Below are 21,231 nucleotides of genomic sequence, written 5' to 3'. Positions count from 1 at the left end.
GGAAAGAACCTTGCAGCATCCACAAGCAGCAGTGAGGGCCACTATCATTCAGCTCGGCGACCTGGTATGAAACAGCTTAAATTTTCACTCAAACTCCCAGCCATGCTGGAAGAGAAGAATGGAGCAGGGAGGGGGGATATAAAATTGGCAGTACTCATAGGAGTTGCATGGGAGATAGGAGGAGGACTTGGCCAAAATTGCCTCCCCTCTAGTGTGCATCCTCTGTTGGATGTCAGCACCTTCCATGAATGGAAGAAGCCTGTCCATTCCTAGATAGGACACATTGGATTCAGCCACAATAAACAGGATAGTTAAAGGCTTCTTACAGGGATTTAATTTCCTGTGAAAATTTACAAAATAACGGGCGAATGTAAACAAGATAAATGTGGAAAAGTTCTGTATTTTAATATTGTATAGGGTTTTCTCTAATTCCTCAAAATTCATGCAAGTTTTTAAAGCCCTTTAAACTTTACAGCTGCCTTGGGACACGTTTTTGGAATGAATCTTTCCAGTCCGAGTACATTAAACACTGATTTGGTAAGTATAAGTTTACCGGTATATTAAATGTAAACCAAATTAGATTCTTACACCTTCAGTGTTGCTCCAAAAGGCTGCCGTTTCTGTTCTTCCCCTTTTTCTTCCCTCGCCTTCTATATCTGTAGGGGCATATGATATTATTTTTTATACAGCAGTCTCACGCAAGACTAGTTCTGTGGAAAAGAAAGGGAGGGGCAAGGCAGCAGCAAGATGCATTTGTACACCAGTAGAGCCACGCTAGGGAGTACATTGCAAAGCTAATGTAGAGTCATTCCTTTAGTTAGAAGAACAGTGGGATAGAGGCAAGTTGAAATGTTTAATTCAGAGCAGGGTACTTTCTGGACACAATCTCAACATTTAACACACAATTCATTTGAGATAATAAATACACGAAATACCACATTAGGAGGCAGGCATTATTCAAACTGGAAACTACTGCAGTGCTTGCTTATGCAAAGGGAATCCAAACCAGCATGTTAAATTACTAAGACAATTGCTTCTTTGTAATGACAACTAGCAAAATTGAAACACTATGTTTCTATAATGCAGGATGTGTAAACCTAAATAATTGAGCCTGCAATGCTATATGATGAATCTGTGCCCTCCATGTCACTGGAGTGCAACTCTTGTTATCCTTGAGCATTAGCTGTGCTACCTGGGTCTAATAGGCGTTGGGAGTCCAACATCACCTAGGCAGCCACAAGTTTCCCACCCCTTCTATACTCCTATACCTAGGAGTAAGACCCACTGAACTCAGTGTGACTTACTCCACAGTATAAATGCAGGCATAAAAATTTCAGAAAGTGGAATAATGCAAAATATTCTTTGGGTACTTAGTGACCAAAGTATCTAAAGCCCGCTAGTGTAGCACACTTCTCTTTTTTTGGCTGTTAATAGGAAGCCTTCCATAAAATGAGACTGCCATCAACTGAATAGTTTGGTCTAGATCAGGGGCAGTCAGCCTTTTTATACCTACCGCCCACTAATGCATCTTTCTTGATGGTAAAATTTCCTTACCGCCCACCAGTGCTGCAGTAACGTGTGCCGTAGAACCCCCTACTGCCCACCTGGAATCCTGAAACACCCACTGGTGGGTGGTAGGGACCAGGTTGACTACCCCTGGACTAGATGGCCCTTGGGTCCCTTTCAACTCTGCAAGTCTATAATTCCACCATCTGCTTCCCTGATAAGACTGCATAAGTAGTTGCAGTATGTTCTATCCTTGAGTTTTAGATATGTAGGGGAAAAACAATAGAGACTGATTCAAAAGGTCCTGGTTTATCAACAATGTGATAATGGATCCGTTTCAAATCTTTTATTTGGGTATATATATAAAAGAGAAACCTACTTAAATCCGATGGATCTCACTTCACTACCAGGTGACTAGTCTGAAAATAAACAAGTGTCTAGTAATCTATTAATTGTAATCATTGATTTATTAAATTAGATGTTTATTATACTGTATGGAAAATGTAGCTGAGACATTTGACCATGCAATTTTTTCTTTTACAGGAGTATACATATTTAAGCTCAAAAAATCCCACAGTGAAAAAATAATGAGAAACATATGTCATGTTACAGCACCATAGAGCAAGGATATGAGGTTTTGTAGTGAAACAAGCTTAAGTGTTAAATATCAGTTTTCTGATGGAGCCAGTTTTTTTTATTAGTTAGCCTTTGTTCTGTGAAAGTTTTAAAGTTATACAAAATTTGGATTAGACGTAAGTGCTGGCAAAACACTGTCCATGTACATACACTAATCTAGACTGTTCAAACTGTTTTTAGTTTATCTGATATTATTTCAGCTGTTGTAATTTGTAATAATAAATTTTGAACTAATTTATGCCTCAATAGAATTCAGACGAACACAGCAATAACAATGCCCATTGATATTGTTTTCAAAATTATTTACCTTTTCGATACATGCGCAAATCTGACTGTTTATAGCCACTGATGCTGGCCTTGTGAACAGTTACAAAGTCACATTTTCTACAACCACCACAAATATTCTTGGAGCAGATTGCTTTTAAAAGGAGTTAATGAAGTAAAATATACATCACTTGAAAGTGTTTTCAGATGGTAAACAATCTCTCTGAGAGAGGGAGGTATTTCGTGCCACTACGTATCATGTGGAATGAAAGCAAAAGGAAGCCATGCTCACTCCATGGGAGGGGGGAAGGTGTGTTCCTTTTAGGTACATCAGGATTCGGTAGTCATGAATTAACATAAGAAACCTTTTTTTCTTACAAGATGCATCCTGTAATTTAATTTAAAAAACAAACATATTTTTAATCAACTCTGAAGCGAGGATTAACCATTAGCGCACACTATCTCCCTGTTGTGCACATATGCACTAAAAAGATACCAAGTAATCCATTAAGTGCACTTTGTTGATCAAATCTTTATTTGAAAGTAAATTCCACTGAGTTTAGAATTGTTACCTTAGACTTGCATCCTGAAAAGTATGAGCTGAATTCAATTCTAGCTTACGCCAACACTTTGAAAGGAACATACTGAAACGGCCAAAGTTTTCGTTTGTGTTTTATACAGCAAAAAGGGGTCTTGCTTGGGACTTGACTTGTGCAATTTCAGCCAACTGCATATAACTGAAAACATGCAAGATGAAAGAATTACTGTACATGCTCCACTATTTTAGCCACAGAGAGGGTCTGATCACCACCATTAGCTACTCTGGTCTTTGTAGAGCGATATACTGAACCCAGGGTGGCATCTGCTGTGAATTCTGGTGCTTGGATTATTAATATTATTATTAGGAACATTCTATGAGAATCAGAAAGTAGGGATTCTAAACTTCTCAACAAATTCTTATTGAAAAATGAAGATGCATTTAGTAGGATCTAAAGCAGACCATAGATCAGGTAAAGGCTCTTCAATGGAGCTCTGGCTTTGTACAGATTGCATCACCAGATGCTAAAAATGATTCTCACTGGCTTGCATTATGCTGCTCTGCCATCTGGTGGCTGACTGAAAGCAATGCACCCATTTCAGATGAGCAACATTGCACTGAGTTTTCTTGTCCCCTTTTGGACAGATTGTCCTTCTTTCTTTTGAGTTCAGTTTCCCCAGGGCAAAAGAGATCTCAGTGATCCAACATGGTGGATGCTCTGGTACAATTTTTCTATTCCACTCATCTCTGCCTTTGGCAAATGGGACTGATAGAACACACAGTGGACACTCCCACACTAAACGGGGAACTAGCCGTTTTCCTTTACTATGTATGCATATGCTTGCAGCCACCCACAGGGAGGAGATCCAGCTACAGTACATACATTAACTCACATTTTAAAATTGGGTAAGTTCTTACCTGTTCCAAACCTCCAAGGGCACACATTTAAAATATAATGAACTGACAGTACCAATTAAATCTAGTTATATTATTGAACTCAAAGGATAAGCTAAACTGATCAGGTCTATGTTCATAACCTTCACTTATGCAAAAATTACACCATATGGATTAGCACCATACAGAACCACACAGAAGTTGTGTTGGTTATGTCAATCTTCTATGAAAAGAAAACTTAATCAGAAACCTAAGTTTAGGTAACTAGAAGTGAGGATTGTTTTCCACAATAGTTTTTTGTTTGTTTCTTCAGCTCTGTGAGCCTGTGACAGAGGTCTTGGCTCCTTTTTTGTATGTAACCAATCAAAATGCTCACAAGTTTGGTAGTAGAAAAGAATGTATCAGTTTCATAAGATCATAAAATGATGTAAACTGAAATAATTCAGGGGTCTGTGTGGAATGCCATTTCTTCTCTGTTTTAGTGTATAAATTTGTACTTTGTTCACAGTGTTTCTTTTGATTGCGTGTTGTTGTTTAGTCGTTTAGTCGTGTCCGACTCTTCGTGACCCCATGGACCACAGCACGCCAGGCACTCCTGTCTTGCACTGCCTCCCGCAGTTTGGTCAAACTCATGCTCGTAGCCTCGAGAACACTGTCCAACCATCTCGTCCTCTGACGTCCCCTTCTCCTAGTGCCCTCAATCTTTCCCAACATCAGGGTCTTTTCCAAGGATTCTTCTCTTCTCATGAGGTGGCCAAAGTATTGGAGCCTCAGCTTCACAATCTGTCCTTCCAGGGAGCACTCAGGGCTGATTTCCTTCAGAATGGATAGGTTTGATCTTCTTGCAGTCCATGGGACTCTCAAGAGTCTCCTCCAGCACCATAATTCAAAAGCATCAATTCTTCGGCGATCAGCCTTCTTTATGGTCCAGCTCTCACTTCCATACATCACTACTGGGAAAACCATAGCTTTAACTATACGGACCTTTGTCGGCAAGGTGATGTCTCTGCTTTTTAAGATGCTGTCTAGGTTTGTCATTGCTTTTCTCCCAAGAAGCAGGCGTCTTTTAATTTCGTGACTGCTGTCACCATCTGCAGTGATCAAGGAGCCCAAGAAGGTAAAATCTCTCACTGCCTCCATTTCTTCCCCTTCTATTTGCCAGGAGGTGATGGGACCAGTGGCCATGATCTTGGTTTTTTTGATGTTGAGCTTCAGACCATATTTTGCGCTCTCCTCTTTCACCCTCATTAAAAGGTTCTTTAATTCCTCCTCGCTTTCTGCCATCAAGGTTGTGTCATCTGCATATCTGAGGTTGTTGATATTTCTTCTGGCAATCTTAATTCCGTCTTGGGATTCATCTAGTCCAGCCTTTCGCATGATGAATTCTGCATATAAGTTAAATAAGCAGGGAGACAATATACAACCTTGTCGTACTCCTTTCCCAATTTTGAACCACTCAGTTGTTCCATATCCAGTTCTAACTGTAGCTTCTTGTCCCACATAGAGATTTCTCAGGAGACAGATGAGGTGATCAGGCACTCCCATTTCTTTAAGAACTTGCCATAGTTTGCTGTGGTCGACACAGTCAAAGGCTTTTGCATAGTCAATGAAGCAGAAGTAGACGTTTTTCTGGAACTCTCTAGCTTTCTCCATAATCCAGCGCATGTTTGCTATTTGGTCTCTGGTTCCTCTGCCCTTTCGAAATCCAGCTTGCACTTCTGGGAGTTCTCGGTCCACATACTGCCTAAGCCTGCCTTGTAGAATTTTAAGCATAACCTTGCTAGCGTGTGAAATGAGCGCAATTGTGCGGTAGCTGGAGCATTCTTTGGCACTGCCCTTCTTTGGAATTACAAATGAAAGTGTAAGTATATTTTATGCACAGGCCACAGAAAAAAGAAACGCTATTGCAACAGTTTGGAGCTCTTTTAAGTAAGCATGATCCAGAGTAACTTTTTCAAGCTGTCATCACTAACTGGTTAGAATAAGCTAGACTCAGATTTGATGAACTACCATGGCACAGATGAAGACAGCTTTTATGCCCATGGATGGAGAAATGCACAAAGTGTGTATCAGGAGACAGGGGGAGAAAGAGGCTAATTCTAGAATTGCAGTTAAACTAAGGCTACATTTTCACAGACAGTAAAGCAGATTTTCCAGTGCCTTCTTTGAGTACACAGCCAGATTTTGTGAGAAAGAGAACTGTGCTAGAAAAAGTGGCCTCTAAAGCACTAGTCACATATGCCTTTGGTGGTACAATTGCCAACAACCATTTCTGCAGGATCAGAGGTACATAAGGCTATGGGAACATGTGGTCTGCTTCCCCTCCCAGTTAAGATTATAACCCTCTTTTAATTCCACAGTCATGAGCATAAAAGAACACTTAACACACAATCAGGTGATAATAGACTACATAATATATTCAGTTCACTAAGACTGTTAAGAGAAATGAACACAGGTCTTTCCAACTTGAGGGTGCTACACATTTCTGAAAGCAGGTAACTACACTTTTAAGTTTGCCGACTGGAACACCTAATGGAATTAACTGCCTTAACTCTTACAGGTCAGTTCACACGATGTTCCAATCAGCCAAACATGGTTTGCAGTATTAAAAACATGTATTCCGAACTCTCCTTATGTCTCCTCAGAAAGTTGCAACTGACAAGAGTCATCAGAGAATTGAAATTCTAATCAAATTAATGATACAGACCAAAATTACTTACATCCTGGAAGTTGTGACCATACATACCCCTCCGCCCAAATTCCACAGCTTTCAGGATATGCCTTCCATTTTTTCGTCATCTTAAAAATGCTAAATCTAAGTTTTAAAAGTTGCAAAATTCTAAGGCAATCGTCTCACCAGAGTTCTTTTCAATTAAGGTACAGTATTGGCTCCGGACATCTGGTGGCTAACTCATCCCTCCCCCAACCCTTTAACACTTTCCTGCCCGCTGCGCTCTAACACACACATACGCAGATGCTCTGTTGATTGCAGAAGAGCTGCTTCATAACTCTGGTATGACGGTTTCCTTATGGACTCCAAGGAAAGGCTGGAGTTACTTCCAGAAGGCTTTTTTATTTCGATCTGCATGTAAGAGAAAACTAAAATGGCAATATTAAAATTGTGTCTCAAGGGCATGCCTGCGGTTCTGACACTCTGCCACCAGAGGGCCTCAGAACCCCACCTGATCAAGTCTTGCAAAAACAGTGCAGAGACAGGCCTTAGAAGCTATCTCACAACCTTGTCCTTTAAGATGTATTCTATTCTTTCTCGCCTGCTGCTATCTACTGGACTCTAGCACGTTTCCCACCCCCTCCCAGTGAAACGTCATTGCTCAGGGTTTAAAATTCAAGGTTAGAGTTTTTCCGCCTCTTCTCTTTGCCATTTGGGACTCACAGAAGCTGCACATGGCTTCCTGCAGGATTGTTGCAACACCTTTCTTCAGGCATAGTGTACAGTTGCTTAGCAGCGCATGCTGGAGACATCGGACATGCGCAAGCTCAGGCTGGAACGGAAATTAAAAGAGCTGCAATTCCCCGAGGGGCCGTGCACTTAACATGCTTGTGGCCACAGAGTGTTCTTTGCACTGCCCCAAATGCATCATCGTCCTTTCCCAGCTGGCCTGGGCCTCACACAGATGGCCTGGAAGAATGTTGAGAGCGGAAAACCATACAAATGGGCTGGGCACACTTAAGATACAAAACCCATGCACAGACTGCATAAATGAAGACATCAGAGACTGGCATGGGCGAAGCTGAAACACAGAGCGGGGTAAACAGGAGATTGCGTGCAGATGTTTGCTGTTCAGGGGCAAGCTAGTCTTGCATTTCTAAAAGAAAAAACCAAGATGGAGGCAACCACATCGGCCCAACGGTAAGAACAGTGGTGTGCTCAGTGGTATTAAAAGTTATGAAGAGGTCGCTAAGCTAGTGCCAATGCAATCAGCTTGACTGTGCATGTTGGAAATCCTGTAAGCCAAGACCCACGTTTGGGGCTCTTTAGTGAGAGAACCCTAGCAGAGATTTAACATGGGAAAGCATGCAACATAGTGTGGAAATTTAAGCTGTAAAAACTTTACATTGTGCCCTTTCCAGTGAACCTCAAAGTGCCCCTAGCACAAAGATAGACCTCATATTTGGCAAGTTAAAAAATGGTTTACTTACAGAACTCTTCGAAGGTCAGATTCATGTGCTTTTTACATACAGAAGTCAGAAATTTTGGATGTTTGTCCAAAATTGATTGTTTGACTTCATGTGTCACATGTTCCTATGTGCCGCAGTGTGTTGCCCCGAGACCTATGTCAAATAAGGAAATGAATTCTAGCCTAACCCACAGTACTGACGAGTATATATTTAAAAATTAAAATTCAGGGCTGCGCAACAAACGCTTTCATGCTGTTCATTTACTGGAAATGCACTTGATGGCTCTGCTGGCTCAAAGTATGTCAATTACAGGCAAACTATAAAGCAAAGACATTTCTTCTCAGAAGACAAGAGCCCAGGGTTATCCAATGAAACTGACCAATATGAGGCTCAGAACATGCGAAATGAAAGACTTCTGCACTCATCACAAATTCTAACTCTCCATTAGTGGGGAGTTTGTGAAAGAGGGGAGGGGAATCACATTTCCATGGATATACTAGACGGAAAGGTGACCCCAAGTGATGAAAGTGTGGTGTGCACTTCTCTGCAATGATACCATTTGATTCTTTGAAAACGTTGCAGCATTTCATACCAAAATTTAGTAACCACAATCCTGCAAATTCTTAAACAGGCTTGTTGAAATCAATGGGCTGTAACTCAAGCAATACAGCTTTGGTCAAGAAAACCAAACATAATATTTTCTCTTGTTCTGTGAAGACCATGGGCAAATGCATTTTACAACTCGCCCTTGTGAGAAAATGAAGCCAAATCCAAAGATGGTATTCTGTTTGTGCAAGTTTACAAAATCTCACGCACGTGCAGAAACTACTATAGGATTGGCCTGCACTAAGAGCAACAGTAGCTATTTCCCATCTGCTTATGGTTCTCTGTTCCGCTCACTGCACAATAACAAGTTTCTGAAAATGTAGGGGAACATCCCCAATAATTTGTGGATTTATTTTCTTTCTTTTGAAATCAGCAGTTTATTGAAATGTCTGTCTTTTAACGTTCAGTGTCACTTGCAAGACAACCATAAATTAGGCCTGCAATGTTAAGAGTTAAAATAGCAGCTTCTTTACAAATGCCACATGAAAGTTTAAACACAGTTATGCTGAAATCAAACAATGGGGTGGAAATCTCTCAACCATAAAATATACATGCATGTTTTGCTTATAATTTAGTTGGATATGAGACAATTGGATATGGCCTTTCTTTCCTGCTTCTCAGTTTACATCATTAATCAGGGATTTGTTGAGAATACTTAACAAGTTAAGATGCTGTTATGAATGACTTTGACCAGAGCCAACTACATGCCTTACTGTGAGCAGAGCCTGTGCTGGAAGTTGCTAGGAGAACCCTCATGTCTATGGCACCTTACAGTTTATAGGAGTAGGATACTGATTTTGCGGTATCCACAGACGTTTGCAGTATTTGTGGAGTTAGCATTTGCAAATATATTTCTCCATCCACCATGCTGAAACTTTGCAGGAGAAGGAAAGGATAATTTCTTGAGGGACATATCCCACCCCGTCCCGCTGAATCCAAGCATCGGTCCAAATGCTTAGGAAGCACAGATTTAAGGAAAGGAATGGTAAGATAAACATCCAACGTCAAACTCCACCTGCTCAAAATAAAAATATTCCTTCAGTAGCACCCTAAAGACCAACTAAGTTTTTATTTTGGTATGAGCTTTCGTGTGCATGCACACTTCTTCAGATACACTGAAACAGAAGTAACCAGACCCTTATGTATATTCAGAGGGTGGGGGGTGATGGGAATGGGTGATGGGCTGATAGGAGTGGTAAACCTGTTGATGACTGTTAATGACTCTTAATGACTGAAATTGGTCTTGCGGGAAAAAGCAAGGGCTGAGGTGCTAAAGAAAGCTTGATCATGTATAATGAGATAAGAATCCTATGTCTCTGTTCATACCAGGTGTCTCCATGGTTTTAAGCTTGGTAATGAGTGAAATTGCTGAATTGCTTTTTCCCACAAGACCAATTGCAGTCATTAACAGTCGTTAACATTCATCAACAGGTTTACCACTCCTATCAGCCTATCACCCATCCCATCACACACACACACACCCTCTGAATATCTCAGCAACTTTGTGAAAAACAGTTTTTGCAAACCTTTGTGCACAGGAGCCAGAGTGATTTCTGTTGGTAGCATGCTTTGGACAAAGAAAAATGATGTCTCTCCTTTCGACTGAGAGGTCATTTCCAGAGTGAAAAGCAGCTTTTCTCATGCAATTTTCCAAGGTTTGCACATTTTTTTGTCCTATAACACTCCTCCTCCCCTTACCCTGCTTCTGGGGAGGAATTTCGGCTCAATCGTTAGAGGTTTTAAAGTCTCAAAAAAGTTCTCGGCTTCGGGTAAACATTATTGCCTTCCAACTCAATCAGTGGTCAGGGATCGGCTTTCTTTTAAGATCCCTTCCCCGTGACGCAATTTTAAGTCCAATTAATTCAAATTTTCATTTTTTACTCACAGTATTCAATTGTCCAAATTTCTTTATGATTTAAGAAAGAATCAACTGCTCAGATCCTCCGGAATAGTAGCTTCGCGCGCTGAAGGTAGCAAAAAGTATCCAAAGTACCCGCGTCTTCCACTCAGCTCGCTCTCGGGGGCTCTTATTAGCACCCCCAGGGAGCCAAGGAGACATCAAAGAGTGTCTGCCGGATAACCACATCCTCAGAACGCTCAATCCATGGCTTTTTCGGGGTTCTGCAGTGCTATTGCGGCATTCACCCTCCTTCAATGCGCCGGAGTTGCTCGAAGCGAGCAAAATCCCATCCAATAGGAAAATGGCGATCGACCGGAAGCTCTGTTATAACTTTTTTGGGGGGGGGGTTTCCTGCTTTTCTATCATTCAAAAAAAAAAGGAACAAAAGAACATTATGCTGAAGTCTGGATTCCAGGAACATCACAATAAAAATGCTTTTGCTGTTGTTAGCTGGGCTCATATGCTTCGTCCCTACCAAAACCACTGGAACAATATGTTTTTAACCCATAACTTGAAATTGCATGATTTATGCAATTATCAATTTTTGGGTAAGATATTCTCATATTTGTCAGCTGAGTAGATGATGAAAGCCTCTTTTACTATTGAGGACTCAGTGAAGCATTTTTGCACTTCATTTTTGACTTGCCCTATTATTATTATTATTATTATTTTGTCTCAACTTGCATTGGCAGAATAGAATCAATTAATTAATTTTCTACCCATTCACCAATCAATGTATATTGTTCTCTCAATTCTGCTTGTCAAGAGTATTATTTGTCCTTTTTTAACTTGCATGGTAATGACATGCTTAGTTGTGCAGGCAGAAGAATTCACAACAATTCCTATACCTTTTCCTGTGTTAGCATTCAAACCAGCTATTTGTCCTGATAAAATTGCAGATTAATAATTGGGTTGGCTTTCTAATACATTTACTTCTTACAGATTGCTATGAAAAATAACTTCAGGAATTTCGGCTGAAACAACACCTTATATTGATGTTGAATGTTGTCTTCTAATAACAGTGAGGTGGGGATGGTGTGCCTCCTCCTCAAACCCTCTCTTGGATGTTCCTGATGTTCCCCTTAGTAACCCATTTCCTTTTTCTCATCTCCATGCTTCCTCTGAGGAACCTCAGGAGATACTTCTTTTTTTGCCACTCCTTCCTTCTAGGCAGTTCTCCAAGTTGCACACATTTTCTGCCCCCCGCCCCCCAATCTTCAAATTCTGAGGTAGCCTCTTGGCCAAGGCAGAATCAATTCATCCCACCATGTCTGCACTAAGTTGCATTCATAACCTTGCATGACATTTGATTTTGTTCCCCCATGTTTCCCAATTGTGTAGGTAAAAAGGATGAGTATCATTCTGATTTTGCCCCTCCTTTAAATCTCCAGGGGAAACCATGAAGCTGAATGATTGTGGCAAATGCATATTCCAACACTGAGCAAAAAATCACAGAGGTTTCATTTCAAATGTCCTTTTTCAAATAAACAAAGTTTTGTAGACCCTCCAAGTATCCCTATATTCCAGGGACAGTCCTGGATTTACAGAAGGCATCCCAGTTTCTGATTTGATCCCGGAATGTCCCACTTTTCCTTAAGACCTAATTTCATGGGAGAAATGTTGGAGAGTATGATAAGATGTCCCTATTTTCATCAGAGAAATGTTGGAGGGTATGAAGTTATGCGGCCCCTGAACCAATGAGATAAGTAACTATGCAACCTTTAGAAGACATCTGAAGGCAGAGGAGATTTTTAATGTTTTTATATATGTTTTTATATATGTTGGAAGCCATCCAGAGTGGCTGGTGCAACCCAGTCAGGTGAGCTTATAAATAATAAAATAGTTGTTGTTGATGATGATGATGAATAAGATATCCCTAATTTCAGTAGAGAAATGATGGAGGGTATGTGCTTTATTCTCTCTACCTAAAAAGGCCATAAAAATACTGGCTTTAGACATTTATCTACAAATGTAATCTGGCAGAATTCCACATATTGAAAGAATTCAGAATGTCCCAACTTCTGTCTTTTTCTCTGTAAGTGTAACTGTATACATTTCCTAAAAGCTAACTTTGAGAAGTGAATGGGTCTATAAACTGCAATCTCCCTGAATTAAGTATAAAGCATTTTTTGTGTGTGCTAATATGGCTGTCAGATATGGGACAGGCAGACATGGTTTGAGGTAAACAGCTTTGTGAACTGAATTGGGGCCCATGTTATGTCAAATGTGGCCTGCAGACAGGTGGTCCCTATCCCAAATGTCGGAACTTAATGTGGAAGGTGATCCTTTAATTGCAATGAGAATGATAATTTAATTTACACACACAGAGGACATAATTTACTATAATTATACCCTACCACCATTCATGAACTTCAGAACAGCTCTGAGATGTTGATTACGCTGACAGTTTCATGGCTGAAGCTAGATTTGAACCTAGATTTTGCAGCATTCAAACTTAACACTCTAGCCACTACAGAGCACAATAAGTGTCATAATGCAGATGAATAAGCACCACCCACGTCTCTTCACAAAAAGAACAATTAATTTCCTCTGTATTTTGTTTAGTTTAAGAGGTTTAAAATGAATGATATTTGAAGAGTTTCTCTACACTTTTTATTTGAAACTCTCTGTAACTTGTATTTTGGGCCTGCATTGAATCATTCTCTACACCTTTTGTTGTATTCCGAACAATGTATGGTGTTTAAATAGAAAACTATATATTTAATGCTGATACAAACAGATGTATGGATAGTCAGTATGACTGGGTGGAAATGGCAGGATTCAGTAAATAATTATTTTGGTGCCATCAGGGTATCTAAAAACCATGGGAAGTCCCAAAGACCACTGCTAGGCAGTGTTAATGACTCAAACACTTACATGCCCAAGTACATGAGATAGATGTGGCCAGTTCTTCCTGTTCTTTGAAGTCCTTTGAAGCTCCCTTCATTCACATTACTGAGGTTTCTTGGAACTTTTGCTTCAACTCATTATTATCCACCCATTTAGGGATTTCAGTCAAGGCATTAGATATTTTGGAGATAGCAGTTGCACCTGATGTGAAGATGCTGTGGACCTGCCACTTACAATTTTCTAATGCCCTGAATGTATTTCTGTATGTGATATTTATTTTATATATCATTCACAACATCTACAGAGGCTGCCTTCATCTTTTTTCATTTTGTCACATTTGTGGGAACAATTGTGGGTGTTTTTTTAATCAACCAGAAGCAGAGAAAATTGATGGAAAACCATGAAAATGGATGGTAATAAGGGAAGGCTCATTTTCTACATTTTTCCCAAGCCTTTGCCATTGTCTTCTCATTTTCTTGTCTAATACAGGGAAGGGGGGCAGAACGTGGATAGCCTTAGATCTATGAATCATTTGCCCATTTTGCACCTGTAAAACAGTGTCAAACTGAGCTAAGTATTAAAATTTATGTTGAATAAACGTCTCTTTTTTAAGTTATAGAACCATCCCTTATAATTATCAGTCACTTTGGAAATCCCTTTGTTCTTATTACTCAACAATAATTATGTTATTAACCTTAAACTACAACTATACCTATCTATCAAACTCATTCACTATTATTTGGAACACTACAATATTAACTATCTAATATCTATCTATCTATGCACACATCAAAATAGCATTTACAGTATATAAAAGCCCTATTACTGTATTCTCAATGAAGCATTCGAAATAAATAATGAAAGTGTATAAGGCCGAACTGAGACCTTGACTAAGGGGCTAGTTTGGATGGGGTGTGTGTAAATTTGGTAAGGCTGATTTGTGGGTTCAACTCACCTGTCCAGCAAGCCACCCACACTTCAGCTCTGATCTCTGGGCAGCACATAAGAGCCTGATGACTTCATCAACAAGCTTCTTTATCACTTCCAAACTTAAGAAACATTAACTCCTGAAAAACTACCGGTACATTACATACTGAGAGGAGCACACTGCCCCATCTTCATGAGTAAGCCAAGAGGTTTGGCTTAATAAACCAATAAAATGCACAAGCTAAGTGCTGATGTTTGCATCCTGATTGCTCCAACTTCATATGAAGCTGCTGAATGAGGTCATCAGAGGAAATGTAGCTCTCTTTTCCAGCTGGGTCAGGTGAGGCAGAAGAATGGTACAGTGTTAGGTACAACAGACCTATTAGTTGAGGAGGGTGATATGCTGACTGAAGCCCAACTTGGATGATCTATCAGAAATTACCCATGTCCTAGGAACCTCCAAGAAGGGTTACTGCAATGTGCTCTTACCCGCAGTAAGTCCAGAACACTGAGATTCAGTTGCTAACAAGGATCAGGCAAAGAGATCGCAACTTGCCTGTATTAAAACAACTCTGCTGGATGTCAGTGAGCTTCTGAACTTAATTTAGAAAGCTTTTGATTTTAATAAATATTTTAATTTTTAAAAGCTTTATACAGCTTAGAACACAGGCATTTTGGGGTTCATCTTCTCTCATATCAGTCCACCTGTCCACTGAGGCCTCTCGCTGGGTGCTCCCCCACCATGAGAAGTATGGCGGGTGTTGACTAGACAAACTTTTCTGCCTGGCTAGAGACCTCATTACTATCAGGCAAAAGCTTTTCAGTTTCCCCAGGCTTTTAAGAACTGCTAAGACATTATTTAACTTAGAATAGTTTTACTTTAACATCTATTCAAATTTCTTGTTGCTGTTTTAGCTTGTTTTAATTTACTGCATTTGTCTGTCTGCATTATTATTATATAATTGTATTCCCCCCCTTACTATTTTATAAGACCCTGGGGACATAACTCTATGATGAAGGTGTGGGGTATAAATTATGTCAATAATGATTATTATTTTCTGAACAAAGTATGGATATTTAGGACAAAATTCAATTAAAAAAAATAACTGTGAATGTTGAGGCACCATTTAATTCAGGATTAGAAATGGCATAATTTATTAAATATTGAAAAACAAGGGCAAGCTACATGAAAGCAGTTTATTTGGTAGACTAGTTCTGGAACATGTAAAATGATATTTTAATGCTTTTGTGCTTAAGGATAATCTTAACTGCACTGGAACCTATTTCTCTCATGTTATGGCAGAGATCAATGTTTCTCCTGCACCCGCAAGCTAGCCAGACAGATAAGTATATATCAATGCACATGGAAAGTGTATTTCCCTTATCACTGTCTGAACACAGCTAGCCTCTGTGTAATGGCTTACTTGGATCTCTGATAACTGGAGAAGAAGAGCATGGCAGGCTACCAGGAACCTGGAACAAGAGTGCTCCTACTAGGAGAGGATGCACTGCACTGCAGCATTTTGTTGCAGGTCCTATCTCTATCCACTAATTATCAACTAGGTGATCAAATGCAGGGCCGGCTCTAGGTAGAGCCCCGGTGGTGTGGGGCGCCAGGGCGCCAGGCCGGTAGGCTGGGCGCTGCTCGGCGAAGCCGTGCGGAAACCATGCTGCGCCCTGCGAGGGCGGGGGCACTGTAAGCAAAAAAGATCATGTATAAATAAGGTACTGATTCTACATACATGGGGGACCCCCAGGTGTGTATGCATAAATACGTACGTTTGTAAATTAACAGGGGGTAAATAGATCCCTACCAATGCCAAACAACCCAGTGAGGACTGAGCATGCTGGCTGACACCTTGGTGTTCCTTTGGGAGGAAGGGTAGGATTAGGATACAAATCTAATTTTAAAAAAACCATATTTTTTTTAAAGTACACAATGCAACATTACATTGCTAGTTCCTGAACTGTGTTTCCCATGCGAGCACTTTGAATTACACGCACTAGAAGCTTGGTGAAGAGGGCAAATGGCAGCATAGACTCAAATCTCCTACACCTCAAAGGCAGCAACAGGGTTAGGGCTGGCTGAAGACATTCCTTGGCTGTGGGTGCCATTTTCCTCGCTCTAGACTCTGACACTCCACAGCCACAGCCTAGAGGGGGGTGAGGCTCAGTAGGACTACCGTAGTGGCGGGATGCTGTGTACTGTAATATATTGGTTCCCCCTCCCCCTCCACAGGGAAGTTGTTGTCTGAGGGGATGCCGATGATAATGATGACGAGGGCGGAGCCTCCGCCTCCGCCTCCCTTCCCCCTCCACCAGCGCCCTCGCCCGCCGAATTCTCCCCGCGAGTCGCCTGACGACATAGGCACGTGCTGGCGGGGGAGCCGGCGTGAGGGGAATTTGAAATCCAACGGACAACCGCCGTCTGTGGACGAAAGCCGCCGGGAAGCGGAAACGGCCGTTTGCCTGCTTGCCTGCCGGAGCTCGCCGCTTTCGGGGTTGAAGGCGGCGAGGCCGATCGCGAACACGCAAACTTTTCGCACGCGAAAGACATCTTGTGGACTGCGCTCTCTCCAGAGCTCCGGCTCCCTTCTAGAAGCCCATGGTCTTCTCGTACTTCCCGGAGGCCGAGGCCTTGTGGAAGCCGAGGGGCGACTTAAACCTCAGCTTGTCCGTCTCGGGCCCCGGCCGCCGGACCTACATTTCGATGCGCGGAGCCCACGACCATGATGACATTGACGATAATATTTCCTATTATGACAGCTATCACCTCATCGCGAAGAAGCGGCCGATGATGGTGCTCGCGGTTTTTTCGAGCTTCCTCTTGGGAGGTAGGGGTAGTTGCTGCTGAGTCATTAGCTCGCGCTAGTGCAAGAAGCAGACACGTTGGCCACTCTTATGAGTGGGTCCGTACGATGAGCTTCTGAAAACGCATACTCTCTCTCCCCTCCCCCCCCACACACTCAGAAAACAACCGTATAACAAAATCAACTTGGTATTGTGGAGTGCCAAGCACACGGATAACATTTAGTAAATGCTAGCTAGAATTGCTAAATGTTTGCATGTTGCTATCCTGGATGCTTAATTGGACGCCTAAATGAGAGAGGCATGGTGTTCAGAAATGCACAACCCCACAAGGTGCATTTTCTTTTCCTGCTGCTTTAATGCAATCAGAGGCCCACTGAATAACACCTGCAGGGAAACACAAATGTAGAGCAGAAGGTCCTGCCTTGTGAGCTTATAGGGACCTAATTCTAGTTGACTGGACCCAGGTGGGCCATTGACCTGAAGCCGAAGGTCTCCTCTTATGTTATTACCGCAAGCTACCTTGTGGGATTACTAAAATGAAAAGTGGAGTAAATATTTTACATAAAATGCCCAGCTGCAGGTGATCTTCCGTACTGGGACCTCTCACTGATTTTTGTGTAAGGCTCCCATGCCATAAATTGATATCCTCATGGGTACAAACTTGAATTAAATATTGGGGGGAAGGTGAGCCCCGCCCTGCATAATTGATCACATGACACGGTGCATGCACACCATTTGAACAGCATTGCCCATCAACTTTGGGGGGAGGCAGCCCTCCAATATTTTATTGAGTGGGCTGAATACCCCTTGGACCCTTGAAGTTGGTTCCTTTGGATAGGCTGCTACTACATGCTGTTCCCATCCTGAAGAAAGCACTAGGCCACATATCTTGCCTTCCAGATACAGACCACAGCTCTCTTCATTCCCTGAACATGAGCTATACTGGCTGGGGCTGATGGATTGGGAATCCAACAACATCAGGGAGTCACAGGTTCCCTTTGTCTGCTCTACACTTTCTGATTATTTGGGGGGTTTATAAGCCTTACTGACAAGGACCGCTTCCCTTAAACTCAGTTCTAGAAATATTAAAAAATACAGAGATGTATTATTTACTCCTCCAAAGCCCTAATGACACAAAACTTAACAAATCTTGTGAAATATCCTAAGGACACAAAAGGTACCTGGACACCCATGCAGTCTTAACACATAGCAAAGATTTCCCTAGAATTGCGTTTTTAAAACCAATGAAGTCAAATGTCAAAGCATAAACAAATTTATTTGGGGGAACTGCGAAAATGGGAGGCAGCAATCGGAGATTTACAAATAAAACCACTAAAGTACATATAATTTAGCTAGTTACATATTACCTGCTTGAGCAGTCTTGGGTGGCCTTGCAAAACAGAGGTTATGAGAGAGACCATCTCTGGCCACCTGGCTGGATGGTTCCAAGAAGCAAATACAGAGGTGATGCTTGTTGCTTTATCCGGTAGTGAGAGCAGTTACATCTCTGATGTGAGTTAGATAGTCAACCATAAATTTCTCTAAATGATTCTGGATTTATAATATAAGAAAATTAACCTCAACTTATTGGAACTAGATATGTTAAAAATGAATGAGAGAGACTAGCTTCTTTTTCACATACCCACCTCCCATTATGAACACTTTATTACAGTTGTCATGTATTTTTTGGAAATATGTTTAGAAACCACCAAACATTTAGGAATATCATAGTTTCATTGAAGAAGAGCTTCCTTGCGGTGTGACCCAGTCATTTATGGAATGCTAATTGTATATTGTTAGATATTGTTTCATTATTCTTAGAGGTTTTCCGCATAGTTTTGAGTCTTATTTTTATAGTGTACATTGCTTCAATTATTTCAGGCTGTGAAGTGGTTTATAAATTTATATACAGTAATAAGTAAAAATAATAGCAGTGTACTAAAAAATTAAAAGATGGCAGTTAGGTAGTAATTAAAATTAAGTGCCCCAGGCCATCAACCTATTATAACTATTCTCTTTAAAAATATTAAACATAAACAATAATGCCATTTATACTCAGAAGGAACGAGGGTTATTTATATGAACTGGATTAAACACAATTCCCTTAATAGTCACACATTTTTAGATACTTTTGCTGTATCATATCAGGTAATCCATCCAGTTACTGAGAATTTGAATGCCAAGCCATCTGAAGAAGACTAATGCTTTTAAACTTTCTTGCCATATTACAGAGAATATTGTGTTCTGTGTTTGAAAGCATCATCATAATAACTCAGTTGAAATATCTTCAGCTGCATAGAAAGCCCTTAAATGCTACTCATGACTCAGGATGTAATAAGAGTCTCATTATTGAATTAGTACTTTGCATTTATATGAGAGCCAAACTATTATTTGCATATACTCTTTATTTCAGAGGTTTAGAATGGGTGAATGAATGGGATCTTTTAGCATCTAATACACTATTTCTTAAACTGTATTTTAATGGTGAAAATAGTTACAACTAAATACTACCGGTATTCCTTTAAAAATGAGTTTGTTGCATTGCAATAAATAGAGAAATTCTCTTTGCTCTATAGAAGTGACCCAAATTATGATTTATCCATTATTTTAATCTTTATAGTAGAATTCAGTCACAAAGAAGAAAGCAATCCAATAAATATGGCATTATGACACATCCCTTTGTGGAATATAATTAACAAAAATGTCTCTTAATAATATTTTATGTGCAATTTATATCTGTATCCTTATACATCAAACAATGGCTTATTGCCTTAATGGTAGTCCATAACAAACAGGTTTATATAATTATACAGAATTACATTAGAATATAAATATGGTCATGATTCAGCCCAATTTAAACACTTGAAGTCCATTGATTTCAAAGGTGATTTAAGAAGTGTTTACATCCCACGGAAATCAATGGGATAAAATGCTTTTCCTGGATAGATCATACTCTGAATATTATCATTGTACAGAATTATAAAAATAAAATAACTACAGGCATATTACTTCCCCAAAAAGTTTCTATATTTCTTTACGAAGCAATATACATTTTTTTTAAAAAAAAATCTGACAAGGTATTCAGCTCTCATCTCTAGTATAAATTTGTTATACAATTACTTTGATGCTATTGTGAAATATTCTCCTCTTTCTAGAGTTTGATAAAGTTCAGGACAGCTTTTACAGAAGACAGAAGTCCTCCAGACATATTGTCTTTATAATATTGTATTTATTGATAAATCCATTGGTTTTCAGACACTGGGGGTGGGGGTATAGAAACAAGTGCATGGGCAGGCAATATTTGTTCCAAAGCAGTATCTGAACTCTAAAAGACCCAAACTGTTTTTACCTCCAAAACCTTTAATTACTAGACAAGATTAGATAAAAATGTTATCAAATATATCTTTGTTTGAATACTATATATATATATATATATATATATTCTGTCAATTTGTATCCTATTTTTCAACAAGTGTCCTGAAAACAACTAGCAAATTTATAAAACACAACAGAGATACTAAGATTTAGATTTTATAAATCTCTAAATTACTTGTAATTTTAGTGATAGGATTTTGATGAAGACTTTCTTTATGTCAACAGGCCTATTAGGTGGTTTAAACATTTAAGATAAGTCAGTAATTTTTATGATTGTTCAGTATTGTGTTTAATACTAGTTTATCCTTTTGTAAATTTTCTTCTGTCCGGCTGATATTTTTTCATTTTATTTATAGAAATGTTGATAAACATTTTTATAAAGAAACATTGAATTAATAAAACTATAGTTATTTACTGACATTCTTGAAATTATGTAACAGTAGTATTGATTACATTTGTTACATATTTTTCCCCTCAGCTCTGTTACGAACTGTTATTAAAGAAGTAAAAATTCCTATTCTGGTAATTATATGTTTAGTAGGAATTGGCATTGGAACAATAGCCCGTTTTTCAGATCAGGTAATGGAGAACTAATAATTTCCTCCATTTCAATAACTATTAAGGAAATAGAGTTTACTGATATTTTGTAAACAAAGTTCAGTTGAAGACACAGTAGGTTGAGGAGGAGGCAGAAGGAGAGAGGAAATTCAATTCCATCTCTGCTCTCCCTGCAAGTCTCTGACACCAGGTCTTTATGCAAATTGTCTCCACATTACTACCGTAG

The 21,231-nt window shown here is 39.9% G+C and overlaps 1 protein-coding gene across 1 annotated transcript in view; it reads left to right on the top strand.

Moving 5' to 3' along the window:
- The first annotated feature begins 16,866 nt into the window (after nucleotides 1-16,866).
- LOC132592646 (sodium/hydrogen exchanger 10-like) overlaps nucleotides 16,867-21,231 on the top strand; it is a 62,550-nt gene continuing 58,185 nt past the window's right edge. Inside the window, exons 1-2 of the mRNA XM_060278965.1 lie at nucleotides 16,867-17,095; nucleotides 20,926-21,026. Of these exons, the coding sequence (XP_060134948.1) occupies nucleotides 16,867-17,095; nucleotides 20,926-21,026 (330 nt within the window). The remainder of the gene's footprint in view (nucleotides 17,096-20,925; nucleotides 21,027-21,231) is intronic.

This window comes from Zootoca vivipara, chromosome 1 (genome assembly GCF_963506605.1).
Source record: "Zootoca vivipara chromosome 1, rZooViv1.1, whole genome shotgun sequence".
NCBI lineage: Eukaryota > Metazoa > Chordata > Lepidosauria > Squamata > Lacertidae > Zootoca > Zootoca vivipara.
The sequence above is the reverse complement of the archived record's forward strand: the minus strand, read 5'-3'. Positions and strand labels throughout refer to the sequence as shown.